The sequence below is a fragment of the Phacochoerus africanus genome, chromosome 12, assembly GCF_016906955.1.
Source record: "Phacochoerus africanus isolate WHEZ1 chromosome 12, ROS_Pafr_v1, whole genome shotgun sequence".
Taxonomy (NCBI): domain Eukaryota; kingdom Metazoa; phylum Chordata; class Mammalia; order Artiodactyla; family Suidae; genus Phacochoerus; species Phacochoerus africanus.
Window position 1 is genome coordinate 13438469 of NC_062555.1, and position 26813 is coordinate 13465281.

Consider the following 26813-nt stretch of genomic DNA (forward strand, 5'->3'; position numbering starts at 1 on the left):
ACTTAGGTGTAATCTTATGACTAACAAAAGATACTCCTATCATCAGGAAATTGCAAAGGTTTTAGGAGCTCTGTGCCAGAAACCAGGAACAAAGACCAAATATGTATCTTCCTATACCACAATGGTAAATATATGAAGACACCTGGACAATGCATATACACTTACATAAAGATATACTTGCATATACATGTGGCATATACATCTGTATGGAAAATTTTATATATACGTATACACAGTCACATGTATACATATACAGGTACATACATACACACATGCATATTCATAAGATGCATTTATCTGACATACCACAAAATAATTATGCCTGCTAATTATTTCTTTCCCTTTCCTTCCTTCCTATCCCTGGTCCTCCCCACCGCCAGCTTACCATATCCTCTCATCCTTCTTTTCCTTCTTTCTCTTACTCTTCCTTCTTTTCCATTCCTTCTTCACCCATTTTCTCCTCCCACTTTCTTTTATCCTCCCTTGACTTATTCCTTTCTCCCTTCCTTCTCTGCTTTTTTTCTTTCTTTCCTTTCCTATTTTCAATGTTGTAGTCTTCTTTGAACCACATTTCCTGTACTTACCTAATAGTAAAAAGGTACACACATCATTTGAGTCATTTGAGATTGTATATGCGACAGTCCAGATGATAATATTTTTTCTCTGACAACCTATCTGTACTTGCGAGGTGAATTTCTTCAACGTGTGAGACAATAATAGCAAGTTTTAAAAAAAGTCACTGTTATTTAAGCTTTGCGAAAAGTTTAAGAATATAAGATGGTTGTAAAGTAACATGGACTATTAAAATAGAAAATAATAAAGGTATTTTTTATTCATAATCGAACTTGTTTGGAGGCAAATAAAGGCAAATATTGGAATGCCATAGCTAAGAGTCCAAGAAGGGTCGTGGGTTCAGGTTGAATCCTGAGTGGTCTACACCTTCTGGGAATTAATCCTTGGAAACGAATAGAAGGAGCACATTGGAAGTTTGAAGCTCTGTCCAAAGTTGGATCCCATGTCACTCCAGACATGATGGGAATAAGGGATCACTTGAGATCTAAAAGAGTCTATCAACGGAAATACAAGTCAGTAGAAGCTCTGGCGTAAGAGAACCTTGACAGTAGATGCCAAGTTTGCTAATCAGGAAGGTGATCTATTAAGCTCAAAGGCAAGACATTAATTGTCTAAAATATAAATATACAGACCAGGCATAGATAGACATACAGAGTTAAAGTAGGGTTGTGGTCATGAAGATTGTAGTGAAGGACAATGGAATACTACACAGCCATAAAAAGGAATGCAAATCTGCAGCAACATGGATGCAACTAGAGATTCTCATACAAAGTGAAGTCAGAGAGAGGAAGACAAATATCATATATCACTTAGATGTGGAATCTAAAATATAGCACAAAGGAACCTATCTGAAATACAGAAACAGACTCACAAACATAGAGAAGAGCCTTGTGGTTTCAAAGGGGAGGGGGAGGGAGTGGGATGGACTGGGAGTTTGGAGCTAAAGATGCAAACTATTGCATTTAGAATGGATGAGCAATGAGGTCCTGCTGTAATAGGACAAGGGACTATATCCAGTCTCTTGTGATGGAACGTGATGGAGGATAATGTGAGAAAAGGAATGTATATCTATGTAAGATTGGGCCACTTTGTTGTACAATAGAAATTGACACGACATTATAAATCAACCATACTTTAATTAAAATTTTTTTCTAAAGATTATAGAGAATGAATAAAAGAAAAGTGAGTCTCTTTTTATTCTAAATTTTGCTGCTTAAGTAGGGTTCCTCCTTTTTTTTTTCCTAATTTTGTTGGAAACGGCAAGTTCCATAACGAGTAGTAGAAGCAGCATACAAATGAGTGTGTGTTATATTGATACCTCAACAAAGGTGAGAAAGCAGAGCTTGGCCACAAGAAGACCCTTATTCCTTGGGAATGCCATCCCCTTCAAAGTCACAGCCTTGGCCATTTGCTTATATACCTGGTGTTAATAGTATTCAAAATCTTCTTCAAACTCCTCTTGAAACTAAAAGTAAGAGTAGCAAAATAATAATAAAGCCAGGAGTATGGTTTTTTGAGTACTTACTATAGTCCAAGAACAATGCTTTTTAGTGTTACTGATACCACCTTACATATCTTAAGAGCAATTTTGTGAGATAGTTTTTATTCCGTCTTACATATGAGGAGAAGCGGTCTAGAGAAGTCACTTGCTCCTGATAACACAACCAAGAATTAATTTTTAAACCACAGACATGGTCAAAGTGAAAGACTAAAAAAATCTATTAAAATATCCTCATTTGATGTCTTAATAGTGAATTTGGAATCATGTAACTGTATCTTTAAAAAGTTAAGTTCCAATAAAAATCCATTAACTATTTTCAACTATAGCAATCCTCCTGTCCAGCTGTGAAAAGTACTAGATGATACTTATTTGCCATTTGTGTTATTTACGGTCCATGACTTTTATGGTAACTGGTTCCTATTATTGGTTTCTATTAATGTAAAACATAAGTGAGCATAAATGAGGCGTGAATCATTTCTTTTTATTAGCCCCACAGTCTTCACTCAGTGCTGGCAGTAACTCCAGCTGTGTCTTGTTAGTGATAACCTATTTAAAGAAGAGTTTCTTTAAGGATAAGGAATATGATGAGAAATCTCTGTCCATTTTATATCACTTCTCCCACACAACAATGATGGTGAAAACAAAATGCAGATGGTGGCACAACAAAATCTCCAGCTTCCGCTGCTTTGTATCGTGTTTCATACGACACTAACCAGACAGCCAGTGAATTCTAGTAACTCTTATAAGTAACTACTAATTTAAAGGTAGGATATCTTTTAAACTACTTCACACAGTAGCAGCTTATGGACTTTGCTATATATTTGTGTCATTAAATGGTTGCTGTTGTATTAGACTTATTAACCAATATAATTTAAAATTTAAAAGAAAGAACACTCAAAATAATTTAAAATATGCCACTTCTATATGTGCAGGGTCGGGAGCAGTTAAATGTAAGATTTGGCACTCACATAAAAGCTTTATTTTAATGGAAAAAAAAAAAAACAAACAAACTTGCTGTCCCGTGTCTCTTTACAGAAGGGCTTTTTGAAAGCTGTGACCAGGATCTTTTCTAATACTTTTGCTTTACTCGAAGAGGGAGAGAATTCCTTTTAAATTATAAGAGCCTCGCTTTCATAACTAAAAGCTGACTGATCCCAGTGTGAAAACTCTTGGTGTAGGTGGGGAAAGTTCCGCTTAATTTAAAACAGTTTTAACATACAATCATTTGTGCTTGTGGGAAAGTGTCTGGAAGATGCCCTTCCAGGGCCTGAGATTGGGATGGGGTTAGCTTTCCAGGTTGCCTCTGCTTCATCATCTTGCCCCTGGGCCCCTATTTGGTCTGATTCAAGGCCCTCCCTGGCTGCATGGGCCTTGCCTCAGTCAGGATGGTGTCCAGCACGAGAGTGTGCGGGAGGTGGGCAGGACATATTATGGGCTGGCATCTCCTCCCTCCTTTTCGCCCCTCCCAAAGATGGTTTTGCTCACTGGTTCCCAAACAATGCTCTTCCCTCATGCGTTTTCTGATTTACAGAAGAACACTTTTAAAATAACTTAGTGCATAACACTTGCTATTCTTTGTTAGATATTCAGTAGCCTTGGTCATAAATAATAAAGTATTACCACAGAGTTCCCGTCATGGCGCAGTGCTTAACGAATCCGACTAGGAACCATGAGGGTGCGGGTTCGATCCCTGGCCTTGCTCAGTGGGTTAACGATCCGGCGTTGCTGTGAGCTGTGGTGTAGGTCGCAGACCCAGCTCGGATCCCACGTTGCTGTGGCTCTGGCATAGGCTGGCAGCTACAGCTCCGATTAGACCCCTAGCCTGGGAACCTCCATATGCCACGGGAGCGGCCCAAGAAATGGCAAAAAGACAAATAATAATAATAATAATAATAATAATAATTTACTTTATCCTTCCTTGTCAGGGACCCTTCCGTGACATCGCGGAAGTCTTGGCGCAGCGCTACAAGCCCCTGGAGCCGACGCTGCGGGTGGCAGAACCCACTGATGGTCCCAAGGAGGCCAGAGCGGAGCTCCAGAGGCAGGAATGGACGCGAAATGTGCAGGACAATCTGTGAGTCCCAAGGCTGACAAAAGGAGCGGTACCGTGTTTGATGCCTTAGGCTTTTTTTTTTTAAATATTTTCTATTTCCTAATATTGTAAAGAATCTTTTATTTGTGAGAAAAGGTAAAGCCACCCCAGCCTACGGAGAAGCAGCCATTTTTCAGTATGCAAGTGTCTTACATTAGGTTGCTACTGATGATCATACTGAGTTTATACACACACACACATACTTACTACATGTTACTCAAAGGGAAAAAGAAAAGAATGAATGGTATTTTAGAAGGACAGACGGCCACCTCTCCATGCATCTGTGAAGATAATTTTCTTTTGTTGGTAACAGAATTTTTATTTTGTTTTAATTTTTTAATGATTTTTATCTTTTCCGTTTTAGCTGGTTGACAGTGTTCTGTCAATTTCTACTGTACAGCAGAGGGACCCCGTCAAACATACACATTCTTTTTCTCACACCATCCTCCATCCTGCTCCATCGCAAGTGACTAGATGTAGTTCCCAGTGGTATACAGCAGGATCTCATTGCTTCTCCGTTTGATGATGTCTTGTCTTATGTTTAAGTCTTTAAGCCATTTTGAGTTTATTTTCCTGCATGGCATGAGGGTGTTTTCCGGTTTCATTGATTTACATGTGGCTGTCCAGTTTTCTGAGCACCACTTGCTGAAAAGACTGTCTTTTTCCCATTTTATATTCTTGTCTCCCTTGTCGGAGGTTAATTGACCATGGGTGTCTGGTTTTATTTCTGGGTTCTCTATTCTGTTCCACTGGTCCGTATGTCTGTTTGGGTACCAGTACCACACTGTCTTGATGACTGTGGCTTTGTAACATTTCCTGAAGTCAGGGAGAGTTATGCCTCCTGCTTGGTTTTGGTTCCTCAGGATTGCTTTGGCAATTCTGGGTGTTTTATAGGTCCATATAAATTTTTGGATTGTTTGTTCTAGTTCTGTGAAAAATGTCATAGGTAATTTGATAGGGATTGCATTGAATCTATAGATTGCTTTGGGTAGTATGGCCATTTTTACAATATCAATTCTTCTAACCCAGGAGCATGGAATATCTTTCCATTTCTTTGAATACTCTTTAATTTCCTTGATTAATGTTTTATAGTCCTCAGTATATACGCCTTTCACCTCCTTGGTCAGATTTATTCCTAGGTATTTGATTTTTGGGGGGTGCGATTTTTAAAGGTATTGTATTTTTGTATTCCGTTTCTAATATTATTTCATCGTTAATACACAGAAATGCAACTGATTAGTATCCTGCTCTCTTGCTGAATTCATTGATCAATTTGAGTAGTTTTTATGTGGCATCCTTAGGGTTTTCTATATATAGTATCATGTTATCTGCATACAATGACAGTTTTACCTCTTCTCTTCCAATTTGGATACCTTTTGTTTCTTTTGTCTGTCTGATTGCTGTGCCTAGGACTTCTAATACTATGTTGAATAAAAGTGGTGAGAGTGGACATCCTTGTCTTGTTCCAGACTTTAGTGTGGAGGCTTTCAGCTTTTCTCCTCTGAGTATTATATTTGCTGTGGGTTTGTCATAAATGGCTTTTATTATGTAATACAAATTTTTACAATTATAGTGTCATATAATGTTATAAATTATTATATAATAACTAACTCTAGCATATAAACTGCAGTTATTTATTATTTACAAGTATATAGCATACACTAATAATCATATTACATGTTATTAACAATAATTTATATGATAATATTTTCAAAATACATTACAAGGTATCTTTTGCTATTTAAAGAAACTAGAATTACCTCTTATCAAGCACAGATTTTGGATAGTTTTATCATTTGGAAGGGATACATAATATGATCTATTTTAATCATATATTTTTGAAGAAACTTGAAAAATACACATTTTCAAACAAACTCATATGAAAGATAAAATTGGCAAGCATCTCAAGTAATTTTTTATAGTTTATCATTTTATAGTAATTACTTAAAGTGAGGTATTAGCTAGAGAGTGTTCAGCAGATTCTTTTAAAAATTGACTGATTTGCCCAACATATAAAGAATAAGAAAATAAGAAACTCTTTTTTCCAATTGGTTTGGGGAGATAGATTTCTTTTAGTTAAAGAGATTATAGAAGATTAATGCTGCTCAGACCTAGTCAAGCAAAATATGCAATTTAGTGATGAATATCTAAAGAGTTATATTACTCAGAATTATTTTTCTGTTTCAATGATGCCAAGGTTTATGAACTAACAAAATTAACTTCTCCGGCAAATAAATTGACCACATTCATATTTCTACAGAAATCATTGTGTATCACAGATATTGAAGTAGGCTTTCTTGGTATTTTCCTTGATAAGCCTAGAAGAGAGCAGATACCAGTATTATCTCCAAAGAGGGGTCCTGAACTTGTACTTCGGGTGGGATACTGGTAAATATCTTCAGCCTCTCCGGTGTTACTGATGACCACTTACCCTGAAACTCTGAGATGACAAAGTGCTTTTAGGATAACCAACCCATCAGGAACAAACTAAGTAGGAAAAGCTAAAGAAATGACTTGTAAATGTGAAGCTATCTTATTAAAGCAGAGAGGCTAAGCAGGTGGTTTTAACACCTTGCCTATGGATAACTCACTTTTTCAGAGAATTGGAACTTTTATCTTGTGGCTTCTTCTGAAGCCATTTTGGTTCCTTGTACCAGATAACATAATTGTATCTTGTGAGGCAAAAGGAATGTTTGACATTTAGGTTTTAAATCTTTAAAATAATAATTCTGTGGTAGAAATTAGACAGAAAGTCTACTTTTATCACAGAGATGCACGGGATTTTTTTAGTGCAAAGACTCCTTTTTTGCTGCATTACCAGTTGCATCTGTAAAGAACTGAGGACAGTGCCTTTGCCATCCCAAAGTCATATCTAGGAACCTCTGGCTAGATCAGGAAGACAGGACTTTTCATTTCTAATCTTAAGGGTTCAAAGTGTGGAGGATTTGATACATTTAGCTATTTTGTTTTCATATCATTATGAACATTGCACTTCGATGACAGTAGAAATTTGGGCTTTGGCAGTAGATCTGTGTAAGCTCTACTTAGCCAGCCTGAGCTAGTTCCCCTTCTGTAAAATGGGGAGAGAAATGTTATCTTAAATGTCATCATGCAGATTGAATGGGATAATGAGTATGAAGGGAAAGTCATCTAAAGACTGTGTGTGCCCTTATTCCTGAAGAAACTCATCCCGTTTTCTCACGGCTTCTTGAAGAAAATTATTTTCCTTACTCCTATGCATATCTTTATGAAGCCAGGAAATTAAGTAAGCAATTATTAAATAATTGCCCAGTAATCTTTATGTGGGAAGCTCTCGGCTACATATTGTAAGAAATATAAGGAAGATTTACTGATTCAACAAACGTTTGCCTGTGAGGGATAGTTCTAAACTTGAGGGAAATCCTTACATGGCTAAGGATTCAAGGGTCTTCTGCCCGTATGGGGTATGGACATTTAGAGGATTTAAAAATATGTGACCATGCTTGAGACTTCCTATGAAGAGAAGATTTAATCATAGTATAAGGATACTATATGTTAAACTTATGTAACCTTCCATTAGAACCTGAGTACCAACAGCTCAATAGCCATCTCTCTACATCACTTTGAAACATTAAAGATGTTAATTTTCTGATAGCTGTTGTAGGAGGGGCAGAACTTTGCTTCTGCCCACGTAGGGTCTTCTGCTGGGCCTGAGAATGAAACTGGCAAAAAGATAGACTGAAGGGAGAAGAGTATACAGATGAATTGAATATGAATTTTACATCACTTGAGAGCCCTCATAAAGGCATGAACACCCCAAGAAGTGGCAGACCCTAGGCGCTTATATGTTGGGCTGTGCAAAAAGAAGTAATTGTAGAAAATAACAAAAATATATGGAGAGTCCAATGGAAGAGAAGAGTTGTTCAACGAAGTCTGTTTGCACAGAATTCTCTATGCTTCGACTTTCTATTTCTGGTGATAGGAATGCTTCTTTCCTCCTGGTATAGGAAAGGCATCTTCCATAATGGAGTGTAATCTCCTGAGTTTAGGGGAAAAGGCGGGGGCGGGGGGGGGGTAATAAGATCACTTTTCTTGTACCCATTGTTTTTCAGTGCCTTTAGCTCAATGACAGGTTCTGCCACTTTCGTTATTTGGAGTAAGTGAAATGAGAAACATCCTGTAAACAGTAGCAAAGCATAACTAGCAACTCAGTTTCTTGAGTGCTTCCATTTGCTGATATTAATGAAAAATACTCAATGGCTATGAATCTTATATGTCTGTTTTCATTGCCCTTAAATTTGCAACCTAGCTAACACAGAAGCTTCAGTAAATATTAGATTACTCATTTTTAAACCTTTTAAAGAATATTTCTAAAAGTACCAATATCATTTTGTAGACATGGCCATAGGAAAAATGTTGTGAGAAAGGTTAAGAAGCTAGTTCTAAATAACAGTTTTCTAAAAAGGGCCTTTAAAAATTGTGGTATATTCAGATGAGATGTGGTTAGCTGTATCCCTAAGAATAGTGTTAAGGAAATGTAACATATCTCAAAACTTTTTTGATTTGTGTGATTTTTTTCTTCCCAACAATTTAGACCTTTACAATTAGCATACTTTCTGAAATGTTATTGTATTATGATAAATATGGATTATCATACATTTTCAGATAATGTTTTCTTAACAATTCAACTTTTATTTGTAACTCTTCCATTTATTTTAATTACTAGCACAGTGTGCAACATTTATTAATCAGCAGAGCCTTTTTAAGTTAAAATACCAAATTAGCTAACCCCATTAACACAGAATACTCCAAACAAGCCGTAATAGGAGAGGTAGTTACTGTGCAAATCGTATTATACATGCGGGTGCTCTAGGGCACGGTTAAGCGTGATTACCCTCTTTTGATCCAGTACTCCTCTGCCTCTCCCAGCTAATTTCCAGTGGAAATTTACAAAGTGCTGCCTTCATTTTTCCAGCTTAATTTTTCTAATGAAGTTCTGCTACTTTATAACACTGGGGATACAGATAATAAGCCTGTGTATAATTAACAAGTTCTAGAATTTGTCTACAAAAGAGCCTTGATTGCTTTGGCTCTCCTTTTGTCCACCGTTTCCCTGAAAAAGATGGCTTTTTAAATAAAGAACCACAGACTCCCAGAATTCTGTTCCTTCGGACGTCTAAGTCTGTTATAACACTGACATAATGGTGACAACTTGGAATGCTTTTACGGATATCGTGAAAATGTTACACACACTTTGGGTGTATGCAGTCAGACAAGTCAGGAAAACACACTGTTGATCTTTTTCGTTAAATTTGTATCATTTTCTAGGTATTCTTCCTAAGGCACATGATAAATAAAGTTCTGCCAGTTAACTTTTGGTCAGTTGACGGATTATCATACATTTTCAGATAATGTGGAATTTCCTTTGTAAAAGTAGGACAACCCATGCCATATTCACGTCCATATATATATATATAATATATAAAATATATATATATGTGTGTGTGTGTATGGCATTTATACATCCCAGACGTTCCTATTTCAGTTTAGGGTTCAAAAGTGTGTTGGGAGTCAGAAGAGATTTGAAGGTTGAATAGAAGTTTTCCAGGAAAAAGGAGGGTGTCGGGGGCGGGGGGGGGGGTGACCCGGACAAAGCTGACTCTCTGCCAACAAGTGCATAGCTCCTGTGGGTTTCGGTTTACCTTCCGGGGTATCTTGTGAAGCCTAGCTCAGAGCTGCAGTACCTCATGCAAAGTGGCAGAGGTGAGATGGGAAGTACAGGTGGAGCCAGAGTGTAAAGGGCCATGTGTGCGGTGGTGAAGTGTTTGGACTTGACCGCATAAAAAACAGTGTAACCCATGGGGGTGCTGTCATCACTGGGGTGAGAGGGTCCGATAGCTTAGAAATATGGCTCTACTAGCTACATCCAAGGGAAAGGAACGGGAGGCCCTGCAGGTAGGGTACTGCAGCCACCGTCCAGTTCGGAGAGGAAGAGGAGGTGCAGTACAACAAAGACAGTGGTGGTGAAAAGGAAGAGAAAGGTTGACAAACCCCTCTACGGGTAGAATCCTGTAGACCCTAAACCAGAAGTCGAGGCCAACATGTGTGGTGTGGATGGTGCGGTCAGGGCCATAGATGCTTTTAGGGTCACTGTCTTAGGGCTTCCGTAATGGCAAAGAACAAGGGTCCACTAAAGTGACTCAGCTTTTGGCCGGGTTTGAAGGATGCATTGAAGGTTCTTATAGGAAGACAAGGAACCAGAGAAACCCTGGGCTACAATGACTCTTGGGGATGTGGTTTTCTCCTCCCTCTCCTGGCATCTCCACTTTTCCCTGCATTTCTGCTGACACGCTTCATCTGCTGACTCATAGTTCCTTCCTCATAAATCTTTGCTTGCCTTTTGTTATCATGGACGCGCAAGACCTGATTCAGTACAACCTTCCAGCTCCAGAATCCATAGCTAGTTCCGTTTTTCAGTTCACATGCCTGGAAGAGAATCTGTTTTGCTCAATTTTCATTATCTGACTGCCCCACCCAAGTTGTAGGCTTGAAACACAGTTGATCCTTAACAAATATATGTTCAATTGATGAGCATGTTCAATTCACACATGAATGGACCACCGCTGTGGTCCGAGGGAAGGCCTGTCACGTTATATCAACTACAGCGTATCATGAAAGCGTGGCCGTGAGCAAGGTCTTCCTCAGATTGAGGAGTGCGGAGGCAGGATGTCCTCATGTGCCTTGACTTGATGGCTTCTGACTGAGGTGACCGGCTCCGTAGTGATGCCTTTCCTCAATTAAGAAGAAAAAAAAAAAATGTAAGAACTATGGGCTTGGTAGGGTGGAGATTTGGGGTAGTGGTTTAATTTGGGGGCAGTTCTATCCGAGGTGCCTCTTGAGTATATGGGTAAATATTCCTAAAGAGCATTTGAAAATATTCACCTTGAATTAAAGGAAAACATTAATATATAGAGAGAAAAGTTTCAAAATCAGCAGAGGTGATAGTTAAAACCCGGGTGGTGGAAACCTTTCCCGGGGAGAAACTGTAGAGAGAACAGATTAAGTACAGATTCCTGGGAGTTGCTTTAATGGTAGGGCAGGGGTTCTTAATTAGCTTGTATCTTATATCACCCTGAGGTTTAAAATTATATACCTGTGCACTCCTGAGTCTCGGTCCCACATGTTTTGACTCAGTAGGCACATGGGTTTGCAATACTTGTCGCTGTGACTCTGATACACACTTCCAGTTAAGATAAGTGGCATTCATTCAAGGTATTGGCAGAAAATGAGGAGTCAGTCAGGAAACTGAGCAAGCAAGGAAGAGTACCAGGAGGGATTTTGCAAATCAAGGAGAGGAGAGGCCACTGCAAGGACTGGATGCCCCACTTGATGCAGAGTCCAGGTTGGATGAGGACTGAAAAGAATGCAACAGAAGTTTCCCCTGCGGGGCAGTGGGTTAAGGATCAGGCCTTGTCTCTGCAGTGGCTCAGGTCGCTGCCAAAGCACAGGGTGGATCCCTGCAGTTGTTACAGCTGAGGTGTAGGTTGTAGCTGCAGCTCAGATTCAGTTCCTGGCCTGGAATCTTCTGTATGTTCCTGGTGCAGACAAAACTCAAAATTAAAAAAAAAAAAACTGCATCAAATTTGGCTGTTGGAAAGTCATTCTTTTGCTTTCTCTTTTACCACCTAGTTCTTATTACTCCCATATTCTTGAGGCTGTCATAAAAGAGCTTGTCAAATTCTTTGCCAAACTTCAGATATACCATGTTTACAATTTCACTTTACCTGTGGTGATACGTATGTTTATATTTTTGTAAATTATTTTAAATTTATATTTTTAAACTTTATATTTACTCTTAAAACTTTAAATATCAAAATATAGAGAAATTAAAATAAAATAGTACCGGTATCCTAAGAAAATATGTCTATTGACAGCACTCTTCTAGAATTTACTTTTGACTTTAATATCCTCTTTTAGAATCTTACTGACATTAAAATGAGATTAAGCCACATATATGTTAGAAAATCTATACTCTTCTGCTTTTAAAGTATTTTGGTATAGCTTGGGTACATTAACAATTTTTTTTTTCTTTTTTTTTTTGTCATTTTTTGCCATTTCTTGGGCCGCTCCCGCGGCATATGGAGGTTCCCAGGTTAGGGGTCTAATCGGAGCTGTAGCCGCCACCCTACACCAAAGCCACAGCAACATGGGATCCGAGCTGAGTCTGCAAGCTACACCACAGCCCATGGCAATGCTGGATCCTCAACCCACTGAGCGAGGCCAGGGATCAAAGCCGAAACCTCATGGTTCCTAGTCGGATTTGTTAACCGCTGAGCCACAATGGGAACCCCCACAATTTTTTAAGACTAATAGTGATGGTTTGGTTATCTCATCTAGAGATCTAATTTGAGACACAATATGCCTTGGTTAGAGACTCCAAAGTCACTGACAGAAGTAGATGCTCATTTATAAATTCTAAACCAGAGGCTGTATACTAGTAGCTTCCAAGTTGCATAAAGCTTCCAGGTGTGTTATATTTGGACCCCACAGTTTTCTAAAAATCATATTAAATTAAAAAGTAATTAAAGGAGTTCCTGTAGTGGCGCAGTGGTTAACGAATCCTACTGGGAACCATGAGGTTGCGGGTTCGGTCCCTGCCCTTGCTCAGTGGGTTAACGATCCGGCGTTGCCGTGAGCTGTGGTGTAGGTTGCAGATGAGGCTCGGATCCCGCGTTGCTGTGGCTCTGGCGTAGGCCGGTGGCTACAGCTCCGATTCAACCCCTAGCCTGGGAACCTCCATATGCGCGGGAGCGGCCCAAGAAATAGCAACAACAACAACAACAACAAAAGACAAAAAAAAAGTAATTAAAAAGGTAATTATGTCTTTCAAAAATCCAGATTTTTCAGTTCATATTACAAATTAGGAAACCTGAAAACAGCAGACCCCTGGTCTGACATGACAACAACGGATTAAAGCTTGTACTCTTAGTTTTTACATCTGACTTAATATGCGGTGGTTGCCTGGCTTTTCCAGACATAGAAATCAAAGACCCTTGATGCAGATGATAAGCTCTTCAAGAAAGAGCCCAGGATTGATGCAGGATGCTTAGCACAACACTTGACAAGCAGTAAGTGGCCAGCAGTTCTTTACATATTGAGCTTGAGCTTGGACTAGTTTTGTCTGTTTTGTTTTCATCTATCTGAACACCAGAATCATTCTCATTTGAAAGAGAAGTTAAGCAAGAGGAAATGAGTTCAGTTGTGATTTCTCTGATCTTTATTAACGCTGCACTAGCGGGCTCAGTACTAAGGGAGCCTTTACTTACTTTTTACTTTTTCTTACTCAGAACTACATTTTCCAAACCGTGTCTCTTATACACTAGCCTGGAAGATGTTAATGAGTTTTCTGTCAAACGAAATTGGGTAAAATTATATTTAAAACAGTTAAGCTTTTTTTGGGCATCAATAGGGCTTCTCGTTATTAACTATATTTTTATTTAGTGTGAACGTCAAAGAAGGAATATATATTGCATCTTGCAAACTTATTCACTCACTTATTCAGCAAATATTATTGCACCTTGACATGTGCCAGGCACTGTAGTAGGTATTGGGAACAGAGCAGTGGACAACATAGCAGAGGTCTCATCGGACTAGCGGGTCTGGTTGGCCATGGAATCCCGACCACAGACCATAGTTTGAAATACGCTGCTCCGAAGATTAAATATAACTTAACGAAGAAGGTTTGAGTTTCTTAGCCATTTTTTTTCTTTAGTGTCAGCTTGCTTCATTCTCAGACCTTCTTGAGAATGATGATTTTCCACAGCCTAATTTTTCTCCTTAATTACATATTCTTTACATCGATTACACAAGTCCTTGACATATCAGTGAGTTTAAAACATTTAATATTGTAAGTGGCCTACTAAAAGAAGAGCCTCATGAATGCTATTTAGCTGGGGCATTTAAATTTACTATCTTTTAGCAGAGACATTTTTGGGCTAAGTTTTCCACAATCAACTAGAGGAAAGTAAAGTCCACTCTGTAAAATATGTATCAGAAAGTCATTGTATAGATGTAATGAAATGACTGAGTCAGCCTGCCTAGAGATCATTAATAATAATGATATATCCAGGGATGGAGTACTACTCAGCCATAAAAAAGAACAAAATAATGCCATTTGCAGCAATATGGATGCAGCCAGAGACTCTCATACTAAGTGAAGTAAATCAGAAATAGAAAGACAAATACCATATGATATCCCTTATATCTGGAATCTAATATATGCCACAAATGAACCTTTCCACAGAAAAGAAAATCACGGATGTGGAGAACAGACATGTGGTTGCCAAGGAGAAGAAGGAGAGAGTGGGATGGATTGGGAATTTGGGGTTAATCGATGCAAACTATTGCCTTTGGAATTGATTAGCAATGAGATCCTGCTGTATAGCACTGGGAACTATGTCTAGGCCCTTATGATGGAGCATGATGCTGTGAGAAAAAGAATGTATACATGTATGAGTGACTGGCAGGTCTGGTTGGCCATGGAATCCCAACCACAGACCATAGATCATCTTGCTGTACAGTAGAACATTGACAGAACACTGTAAACCAGCTATAATGGAAAAAGATAAAAATCATTAAAAGTAGAAAAATAATATATCCAGGGAATTCTAGTCCTCTTAAGCTAAGAAAAATGTAAGGAGAAGGGCAAAATGTGTCTTTCCATTTAAATTTAGAAGTTGGTAATATAAGCTCCCTGTCTAGCTGAACAGATAGTCTTGCCATTGGCATTCTTTATATTTAAATATTATATTTATATCACCACCCTGGGGGAACAGACTTGTGTTATTGATAATGTTGCTTAAATAGTTTATGAGTTTGAAGTTTCTGCTGTGAATTCTACTCTAAATATGAAACACTTTATGTGTTGAACCCTTACAGCAATTGGTTACATTTAAATCTCAGTGAAAACTGTCTTCATCCATAAATGAGGTTTTCTAATTCCTTTTTCAAGTTGTTGCTCATTTTATGAACATCTCCTCCACCAAAATTTAACTGGACTAAAACATTTTGATAGATTACTACATTTTGAAATCCCTCTCTTGGTATTAATATATTCGCTTTATCTGGAAATTTGGATTGTTAATACATAATTGAAAACACTTTTTATTTGTCATATTGAAGGTAATAAAAAGAGACATTTTATTTGCCAAATTTATTCTAAAACTTATAAAGGAAAAAAGAAATATTTATGGCCCTTTTTTATTAATTGAACAGCCGACCTGATCTTTTTAGAAGGGCTAAAATTATTCAATATTCATTTTCCAGGGTTTGAGATATGACATACACTGTATAAGTCTGAGGTGTACAGCACAATGATTTCACTTACATATGTGTATCATGAAATGTTATATATTCATTTTTAATTCATCATATAAGTCAATATTCACTTTTAGTTATGCATACTACAATATAAAATATAGCGCACCTGATTTCAGATATAATTGACATAATTTGTATGTTTCCAGTTATGTGGTGGTTTTTCAAAAAGCTTTGTCTCAAAAAAAATAATGCTATAATTGGTTAATGAGAATTAAGCCATCTGACAATGAGACCAGAAATGAACTGATTATAACTCAGCCTTCAACACATTAAATGTAATATTTTCTATATTATAATAATGATTACAATATTGGAGTCTGGTAGAATACATAATTTTTGAGCAGGTGTACTTTTAAGATAACATGAAAACTTTTTGTTTGTTGATTAGTTTATTAGATTAAATCAGCTGGCTTTGTTCATATGTTCTCTTCCAATTCTTTCATCAACTCTTTTCAAACTTTTATGCCTAGGTGTCCTTGCTTGTCAAATTAAGTTTTGTAGACCAGAGGGAATTGTCTCTGGAATGAAGGGAATTCCTTTCCCTTAATTAGCCCATAGTGGATTTTTTTCACCCTCCTGTTCTCCTTTTTATACCCCCAATTAAATAACTGGTCTATTTGGAACGTGAGAGAGCTCTGAATCCTTGCTTCTTCTCTTGCAAGTATTTTAGGTAGACCTTTTAAGCAGAGATCCCAGGGTGAATCCAATTGGACTCCTGATCCCCAGTTGGACCAGTCTGCCATACCAGTGTTATCAACAACTGGAACGAGATGGACTGCTCATAAACTAAGATCTTTATTAACGCAGCTTGTGATTTTTTTTTTCAGCATGTTTTACAATTCAGCTATAAGAACAAAAAAATAATAATAATAATTGGCATGGTCCCCCTTCTGTGCAGCATATATGATAAAACTGACAATTGATTTTTCTGAGAGATTCTTTGGTCATTTACTACTTCACTAGTTAAAAAACAATAGCACTCTTAGAGCCACTCTTAAGATAGAAGTATACTACTATTTGAACATGTGAAATTTAATTACTCAAATGTTATGGCAGCAAAATTCATGTGACTTTCTTTGCCACCTCTCCTCTCATTCCATTTTATTGTCTAAAAAGTGTAGGAGGTTTCAAAACCTGGAGATGAAATCATTTCACACACAGTCTGAGATGATGGAGCTGCATTTACTTTTGTTTCTTTTTTCCCAAATGAGAAGAGCGAATGCACTGGTAATCACTTACTACGTAAGAATCCTGTGTTTAAGAATTTCTAAGTAGGAAATGAAATGAAACCTCTCCCAGTAAAAAGGTGGAAGATGTCAGACAAGTTTGGCTTCTGGGGATCACAGTTTAGCGGCACGGTTTTCAGAGAGAGGAATGCGATGACGGGCTCCGCCTCCTTAACCCCTGGTCTTGATCAGCCTTTGTCCTGCTATGGTCAGGTCTGCCCCAGCGATGGCCATAGGGTTTGGCATTAGTGTCTGCGAGAAAAGAGGAAAGTAACCGGGGATCATGTTCCATGGAGATGTAAGTAAGATGAGATGACACTGCTGACGTTGTCTGTTCTGGTAGGAGCGGGTATAAATACCCTCTGAGGAACATTTTTCCTATTTTGAAGGCCAACAAGCTACCTGCTTCCAAGACCCCACACGTGCCTTCTAAGCTTTTACCTCTAAGTGTGTACTCATGCTGGTCCCCTAATTGCATCCTCTTTCTCAATTTTCATTTCGGCCTAAAGAAGTCTGACCCACTTGTTAAAACTCAGTTTAGATATTATTCCCAGGTGCTTTTGTTTTTCTTTATCAAAAAGCTTTGCTGGAGTTCCTGTCATGGCCCAGAGGAAACGAATCCGACTAGGAACCATGAGGTTGCAGGTTCGATCCCTGGCCTTGCTCTGTGGGTTAAGGATCCAGCCTTGCTGTGAGCTATGGTGTAGGTTGCAGGCTTGGCTTGGATCTGGTGTAACTGTGGCTGTGGTGTAGGCCAGCGGTTACAGCTCCAATTAGACCCCTAGCCTGGGAACTCCATATGCCGCAGGTATGGCCCTTTAAAAAGACAAAACAAACAAACAAAAAACCTTTGCTTTTTTTTCCCACCTCTATAGTAGCATAGTTATTTGTCTTTTTCCATCATTAGATTTTAAGGGTCTTGGAAGTGCCTGTTGTGGCTCAGTGGTAACAAGACTAGTATCCATGAGGATGTGGGTCCGATCCCTGGCCTCACTCAGTGGGTTAAGGATCTGGCATTGCCCTTGAGCTGTGGTATAGGTTGCATATGGCCATTGCTGTAGCTGTCACATATGCTGGCAGCTGTAGCTCCAATTGGACCCCTAGCCATTTGCTGCAGGTGCAGCCCACAAAAAGCAAACAAAACGAAACAAAACAAACAAAGAAACAAAAAACACCCTCACTCTTGGGGTGAGGCTTCTGCTTATTCACCTTTTTATACTCACAGTGTCTAAACACAGTTATTTAAGACATTCTGGTGAGCCAAATTAACTCTAAATCAAGACCCCTAGCATTTATTATATACCTGCTGTTTTCCTATCTGATACAGTTCCAGAACTGGGGCTCCGTTTCCATATTGTAAGGAGCTGCCTCTGGGGGAGGCTGCTGTCTGCCTTTGGCTCCCCTGCCCCCTGCCCCACGCTCAAGGAGGGGAACTGCTGCTCCTTGGGAAGACCCATCCCACTCATGGTCACATTCCACGAGATCTGCCTTGATCTCCCAGCGGACGCCAGGAGTCAGGTGCTGGCCTGGAGCTGCTCTCAGTGGCGAGAGTCCTGGGTCAGTGGCGAGGTTTTCTTTCTTCGGCCGGTGCTTGAAGAGAAAGACTCTTCTCGCCGAGAACATCTGCCTCATCTCTCATCACACCTGTGATTTCTGTTCGCCGTTGAGACGCTGAGCACATCGGAGAGCAATCCTCAGATTTGATTTCCCTTAGGCAGAATTCGATGTCGCTTGGATAACTACGCTATTGGGGCGGATACATATGTATCTGTATGTTTTGCAATTTATACAGATCTGTAGTATATTTTTATATGCCGTCTCCATGGGCAATCTCATCTCCACTGTAAAACTATTCATGTTCTACTTTGTTTCCTTCAGAAAGAACTCAATTTTCTAGCGAGGTTAAGCCCCTTTCCGTGACTTCAGCATTCCTTTTTAGGCTCTAACTCACCTCCCTATCTTTGTATGTTGTGGTTTCTTCTGTTTAAAATAGCCTTCACCAGCTTCTTAACTTGACTCTCCCGACGTGTCCTTCTGTACTCCTCTCTGGCAGCCTTGGTCTAGGAAGACGGATTTTCTGTGCGCTACCCGCCGACTCCCTGCCAAGAACCCATGTGCATGGTGCAAACACATATGCATCTGTACCACAAACCGTCCCCTGTGCCCTGGTTGCATCTCAGAAGCCTAACACCTTCCACTGTGTTGTCTCATCCCTACCCCATTATAAGGGGAATTCATTTTATATACACTGCATCTTCCAGCCTTCTGTTACAATGTTTTTTGAAGTGTTTGGTACATAAAAGCATTTCGTTTAATGTTTGTTTAATGAATACATATCAAGACATAGAGAAATCAGTGTGCGTTGGAGCAGGAGGATTAGGTTGCCTAGAAAGCTGGGTGTTACAAGCAGATTTTGATCCAAGTAGTAGTACTCGGATCAGCATTGCAGAAAGAAGAACATGGACAAAGGCAGAGGTGGGATAGAAAGACAGGAAGGAAGGAAGGCAAGAAGGAGGAAAGGGAAGGAGAGGGAGGGAGGAAGGAGGATGGACAGACAAGTGCATCCTAAGAAGCCTGACTGCTGGGCTAACGAAGACAGGTTTGAATCAATAGGCAATAAGGGTTCATGAGCGTAGATTTGAATGATCCAGCCGGGAACTGAGTGGGTTAGAGGAAAACCTAGAATTTGGAGTGACAAGAGTAGGACTATAAACAAAAAGGGGAGGGAAGATGAGAGTTAATAAAGAAGAGAAAGATTAAGTGTAATTAGTCTTCCTATTTGGAAGATACCAGTAAGTGTTTTAATACTCAAAGTATAAAGACTTTGGTATATTTGCAGGGGACTTGTTTTCCCTGAAGCGAAGGGATTAGTTTTAATTTTTGCTTCCGGAGACTTCTACCAATTCTGTCCTAATTGTGTAAACTTGTTTGTATGTATCACTGTGTTTCCACATTATATTTTAAAATTTCGACCAGATCTGGATCTTTGATGAGATTATAAAAATTAGTAGGCAAACATTCTCATCTTCATTGACACAGTGTTCAGTTAATGGAAAAGTCCTCACTGCAAAGCCTAAAGCGCATTGTATATACATTTACAACTGGTAAAAGATACCATTTTAAAAGTGAAATTGACAATTATCTAAAATTTTGATGATAAGCTCTTGAATTTTTAAGCTTTTCATAGCTGTGTATACTTTTATAGAGCAAATTCTACTAGATAATTTAATTCTACTTAAATAATTTCTCCCTGATTTGAAAATAAATATTGAACTATTACTTATAAAACTTCTGAATATTTTTCAACATATATACAGATATATATGTGTCCACCTAAGAGTATGCATCACATGTTACTTTCGTGAAACATCATGGCTTTAGTGAAAGTAAAATTAATTCACGTACAGGGAACTACCTAGTTTTTCTGCCTTGTCTTCTCGGCCATCCAGTCCCTTGAGGAAGCAAATTTTGTTCAGACACAAAAGAAAAATGTACTATTAAAATGCAATTCTGAAGTGATAAAAACCGTAAGCATAGCAGCCGGCTCGCAGCACCTCCCCTGTATACTCAGGGACATTGGGGCCACATTAATTTTTTGTGTGTGTGCTGTCCATCCCATGTGCAAATTAGCACTGGAAGAACCGTAATCTATCTTATATGAGAGCTCCTATCCCAAGAGCATAATAATAGAGTACATGCTTGTGTAATTTTATGTAATCCAAAGCTCTGTGTTGTTTGTCTTTTTTATCTCAAATAGACTTTGAGAATGTTTTCTTAGGGAAAATATTTCAAAGGAGTTTCTTAGTAACATTAAAAAAGAGGTTCTAGAAATCTGTGAAAATTGATGAAATAGCACCGTGTTTCCTAAGCTTTTAATTTTTAAACAAATGTATGAATATAATGACAAAAAATTTCAGTTGAATTGAGATCTTACAAAGACCCCTGCCTGTCTTAATTAAATGAGATAATATATGTGAAAATATCAGCATAGGCCGATTCAATAAATTTGTTGAACCGCAACTTCATTTTTTTTCAAAGTCTGAATTGCAAAGTATTTTTTTTTTCGGCACAGTATTTAATTCAGCTGTATGTATTTATTTCCTAGAGCTTGCTTTTTTTTTTCCTCTAAATCTTTCTTGTATTTAAAACAGGATGCAGCTCTCAATTCCTGACATTTTCTTGTTTCCTACATTATATGTTTCCTCTGGATTATCTTTTATGTTTAGATATGTGCCTTTATTTCATATGGGTAGTTTCCCCAACTGACAATCCATTCTTAAATTCATATTTAGAAAGGAGACTCTAAAGATCACATTAAAAATTGTATTTGTGTGTGAGAGTGGCTCTCTGACTGTTAGTTTGTTGCCCTGTGACATGCATGACCTTTTCATTAAGAAATCTCCAAATACTGATATTTGAGGTTATTTCTCTGGGACTTCTAGTATCTTTTGAGAAGATACAACTAGTCTTCAGAAATCTGTTGGTCCAGAAGCCAGTTCCCTCAGGATGAGCAAGGGCAGAAGTCAGCAAGCAGATTTTGAGTCAGAATTAGTAGATTTCATTTGGCACCTCGCTCTGGCCGTCTGCAGTGCCAGCTTTCCCTGAAACCAGAGCTCTCTGGTATAAAGTTTTCTGAGAAAACAATCCTTTTTTTTTTCAATTCTTTTTCGAGGGCTGCACCCATGGCATATGGAAGTTCCCAAGCTAGGGGTCAAATTGGAGCCACAGCTGCCAGCCTGCATCACAGCCACAGCAACGGCGGATCCAAGCCACATCTGTAACCTACACCACAGCTTGTGGCAACGAGGGATCCTTAACCCACTAAGCAAGGCCAGGGATCGAACCCTCATCCTCATGGATACTCGTCGAGTTCGTTACTATCGAGCCACAAGGGGAACTCTGAGAATACACTCCTTTTATGGAGATGAGAACTGAGAGAGGAACCTGGAGGTTTAATTGCTGTCTACTTGGGCTTCCCATCTGTTTTCAGCTCAGCTTCATTCTTCACTCTCACCCACTGTGGTAACTGCAGCTTCCGTTCTGCGCTTCTCAGGGTTCTGCAGGATCAATGGTCTTATTTTTCTTTGGCATCTCCCTCTTCTGGAACTAAGTTCTGTCTGCTTTTCATCTGCCAAAAATGTGTTCACATTTTCATCTTATGTTTCTTCTCTTTTGCCCTTTTTTTGTGGGAGTTTGTAACTTTTTTTTTGTCTTTTTGCCTTTTCTAGGGCCCCTCCTGCAGCATATGGAGGTTCCCAGGCTCGGGGTCTAATCAGAGCTACAGCTGCCGGCCTACACCAGAGCCACAGCAACAGGGGATCCAAGCCACATCTGCGACCTACACCACAGCTCATGGCAACACCAGATCCTCAACCCACTGAGCAAGGCCGGGGATGAAACCCACAACCTCATGGTTCGTAGTCGGATTCGTTAACCACTGCACCATGACGGGAACTCCAGTTTGTAACTTTTTTTGGGTACTCCTTTTCTCTTGTTTCAGAAGGTTTCGGTGAGGGAGTAAACAATTCATCAGGTTTCCCTAAAACCACATCACCGTCGTAGATGCCCTGTGAGAGCTGAATGGGTTTTAAAATAAAACCTTCGTTTTCTTATGTTGCTCAAAATACCTTAAAAGTATAGAAAAGAATATTAAAAAGAACTGAGTCACCTTGCTTGTGTAGCAGAAATGAGCGTGACATTGTAAATCAACTCTAAGAAAAAATTTTTCAAAATCCCTCAAAAGTGATGATGATGATGACGTGATGATGAAGGCTACAACAATCAGAATAAAATTGATTGCGATTATAATCAATTATAATCTTAATCAGTAAATAATGAACGCAATATTTATTGGACACTTGCTGTTTTCAGCTTCCATGTTAAGCTTCGTGTGTATTAAAGTGCTCACTGCTCACAACGACCTCAGGTGGAAATAACATGTCACAGAGGTCAGGGAACTTGCATGAGGGAGCACAGGCAGCAAGAGCAAAGCCAGGGTGTGCTTATAGGCCTCACGGATCCATCCACAGACCTCCTTGTCCATAATGTGTACCAAAAATGCCTTCCCAATTTGGACAAGTTAAGATCTGAAGAAAGCCCATTTCGATGAGAGTTGCCAGCCTTTTCAGGTTGGGATACCATCTTAAAATTAAGGACATTTTCACTTATGAGTGTTGAGTTACTGGGTATCATTGCCTAATATATTTGTTATTTAATATTTTCAATATATAGAAAATATTTGATACTCACAAAAATCCTGCAAGGTTTTAGTATCACCGTTTGCAGAAAAAGAAGCGACAATTCCTAGACGTTAGCAACAGAGATATATATTCAGTGGCAGAGAAAACCTTGCTTCTAGTTCTGAGTCGTATATTATTTTCACTATAATTGACTATCTCCCTAAATTCTTATGTTTTAATCAAATGTCTCTAGATATCAAATTAAGAATATCACCTAAATGTTCTTTCAGGTTTTTGCCGTTTTCTTCCTACCATAAAAGTAAAAAGCACATCCCGGCAATGCATTTATCAAGCAAGTATGGTCCTGATTCTTACGGAAGCCAACATTTCCGAGAAAAAAATCCTGAGAGATGGATCTGTGACAAGGTGAGTTGATACAACATTTAAAACAAAATGGTGTTTCTTTTCAAAGGCTAAAAAATATACACTGTTTGCAACAAATATAAATACCCTTGTTACAACTAACACCTTCATGGTTGCAGAATTATGTATAGCTATTTTATGTGAAAATGGTGCTACGTACCCGTGTCAGTTAGAGATTTAAGTTAGTAAGGGATTTAAGTTTTTGTGGTTGGATGTGTGTGTGTTGTGTTCTTGTGTTTTATTGCTCAGCTACCCTATGATCAATGGCATGGATCAGTTTTGGCAAAGCCAGTTAGGGTCAGGGCATGAATCTATGGTCACAGACTAGAGTTGAGCTAACTCCTAGGTGAGCTTACCTGCTTCCTCTCAATCTCTGTGTGTATGTGGATAGGTGGGGGGTAGGGGGAAGGAAGGAAGGAAGGCAGGGAGGGAATAAAGAAGGAAGGAAGCACATAGAAAAGGAAGGAAGGAGAAAGGAAAGAAAAGAGATCAGCAGAGATACAAGTGAGATCCTATCTGATCTAGAAAAGAAGGCGGCAAATAAACATTTTATTTTCCGATTCCAGAATAGTATTTATTAGCACTTAGATAACAATTTCTAAATTGGAAGACCAGCACATCTTTCACTATAGGAGGTGAAAGGAAAGTTCTTACCATGTACTTAATCTGTGGTCTAGACGTTAGCAGCTCTAACTTATCCATAGTAAAACTGCAGAGGTAAAATGAAGTAGGAAGTGATTTTCTGGAAGGAGTTAGAGCCACCGAGTCCCATATCCTGCTGGGCCCATTGATTCTTTTAATCGTCTGGAAAAGAGGATTTATTCATTGACACCCCAGCCTCCTTCCAGAAGAATTTAAGGCACCTGACCAAATGCCAGCATGGCAATATGCCCATATGGTGATTTCATATCTAGAACAGGACACAGGTGATATTCTAGAAATTGAAATAAGTGGAAGAAACCTTCAATGAGAAGAATCTGTCCCACAATAAAAACCAAAATGGGGGTAAGTGACTTGGGAATTGCAGCCTGTGGTCGGAAAAAAAGGTGGGAACGAGGGAACACAGTTGCACAGGTACCCTCATGACTCCAGAGGAAGAATCATGTTAGATCCCGAAGAAAAGCAAGACCTTTCATTAAGAAAAGAAAATTCTTTCCTTAAGGACACTGCAAATATGATGTCACCACAGGGAACCCCTACTAGGAAACGACCTGAATTCTTTAGACAGTGTGAGTGGTTCCACCTATTCCACCGACCGACAAACCTAACTATTGGTGACAATGTTATTTCATAAAAATCCACAGCAAACCTGTTCGAGGTATTTGTTTTTACCTAATATGCAACCATGCAGAATATAGGTTAAGTGTGGTTTCTAAACTATTTGTTTCGTATTTTGAATGTGCATAATGTCATCTACATCTTATTTTCTATTTGACGTAACTTTTTTTTTTTTTTTGCTTTTATGCCCTCACCATTCTATGTAATTCAAGGAAATGCTCATTTCTTTAAAATATAAATGACTTACCTTAGGACATTAAGCTACTTCCTAGTGAGAAAGATCCCCGTTCTAATATTTCTTTTCTAAAATAATACAGTACTTTTTGGTTTTATGCAACAGGTTCACGCCATACGGTCTGACATGTTCTAAGATTATGCATTTATATAACTGAAGTAAGCAACTTCGTGGAAATATAGGGACTTTTGGATATTCACTAAAAATGGAGTATATTTTATTCTTTTGGGGGAAACACTGTGTGCCTCTGTCTACTTTAGAAAGAACACATATTTGAAAAGTTAATGGCAGGTGATTGTTCTTATAGACCCCGTAAACTCAGAGTGAAAGGTGTAGAATTTCTTTGAGTCTTAATAAATCATTAGTCCACTCACACCAAGCCACGTAGAAAAACATTAAATACAAATGTTCAGTATTGCTGATGCTTAGAGAAATATCAAAACTACAATGAGGTACCATCTCATACTGGTCAGAATGACCATCATTAAAAAGCCTACGAATTACAAATGCTGAAGAGTTAGTGGAGGAAAAGGAACCCTCCTACACGGCTGGCGGGAAGGTAAGTTAGTTCAGCCACTTTGGAAAACAGTATGGAGGTTCCTCAGAGAACTAGGGTTAGAGTTACCATATGATCCAGCAATCCCACTCTTGGCCATATATCCAGGCAAAACTATAATTCAAAAAGATACACGCACCCCTGTGTTCATAGCCGCACTATTCACGATAGCCAAGAGGTGGAAACGAGCAATATATCCATCAACAGATGAGTGGATACAGAAGAGGTGGCGCATCTCTGTAATCCAATCCTACTTGCCCTTAAAAAAGAATGAAATGACAGCATTTGCAGCAACATGGATGCAACTAGAGATAATCAAACTAAGTGAAGTAAATCAGAAAGGGAAGGACAAATACCACATGCTATCACTTATATGTGGAATCTAAAATACGGCACAACTGAACCTATCTGCAGAACAGAAACAGATGCCCAGACATGGAGAAACACTTGTGGTTGCCGAGGGGGATGGGGAGGAGGAATGGAGTGGGAGGTTGGGGTTAGCAGATATGATCCGTCGTACATGCAGGGGACAGACCGCAAGCTCCTGCTGTACAGCGCAGAAGACTGAATTCATGTCCTACAATAGACCATAGTGGAAAAGAGTATTTTAAATGAATGGGTATGTATTTACATGAATTCTCTCTACTATCCAGCAGAAATTAGTGTAAAATTGTAAATCAACCATACTTCAATAAAATTTTAAAAAATTAAATACAGGAGTTCCCATTCATGGTGCAGCGAAAATAAATCTGACTAGGAACCATGAGGTTGCGGGTTCGATCCCTGGCCTTGCTCAGTGGGTCAGGGATCCACCATTGCTGTGAGCTGTGGAGTAGGTCACAGATGCGGCTCAGATCTGGCATTGCTGTGGCTGTGGTGTAGGCCAGCGGCTACAGCTTCGATTAGACCCCTAGACTGGGAACCTCCATAGGCTGCAGCTGCTGCCCTAAAAAGACAAAAAGGCAAAAACAGAAAAAAAATTAAATACAAATTTAAATTTCTCCCTTTTTTCCTCATTTCCTTCTTCCCTCTTCCCTCTGATCTCTTTAAGTAACCATATTAAATTATTCTTCTGGGTAGTCAATATATACTATACAGGGGTAGTCATTCTATTGTTTATATGAAATATTTTATATTTTGATTTGCTATTAAGTGAGTTGGGTGAGACTTGTAGGCAAAAAAAAGAAAAAAAAAAAACCTAAAAGCAGGCCTATTTTTCTTTCTTTATCTTATATAAACCTTTGTTTCTTGACCTTGGAGATGTGAAGCCATGACTTATTATTAGTAGATGAAGGGGAGTTTTAGCAAGTTGTTGAGTTCACACTGTAGAAGAAGGAAGTATAGTTTTGCACTTCATCTGATGGGAGATGGACTATATACCAACTTTTTTTT

General features: G+C 38.8%; 1 protein-coding gene across 1 annotated transcript in view; it reads left to right on the plus strand.

The window, feature by feature from the left end:
* Nucleotides 1-26813, plus strand: part of SPATA17 (spermatogenesis associated 17) — a 296172-nt gene that overhangs the window by 115904 nt on the left and 153455 nt on the right. Inside the window, exons 8-9 of the mRNA XM_047755013.1 lie at nucleotides 4000-4148; nucleotides 23220-23355. Of these exons, the coding sequence (XP_047610969.1) occupies nucleotides 4000-4148; nucleotides 23220-23355 (285 nt within the window). The remainder of the gene's footprint in view (nucleotides 1-3999; nucleotides 4149-23219; nucleotides 23356-26813) is intronic.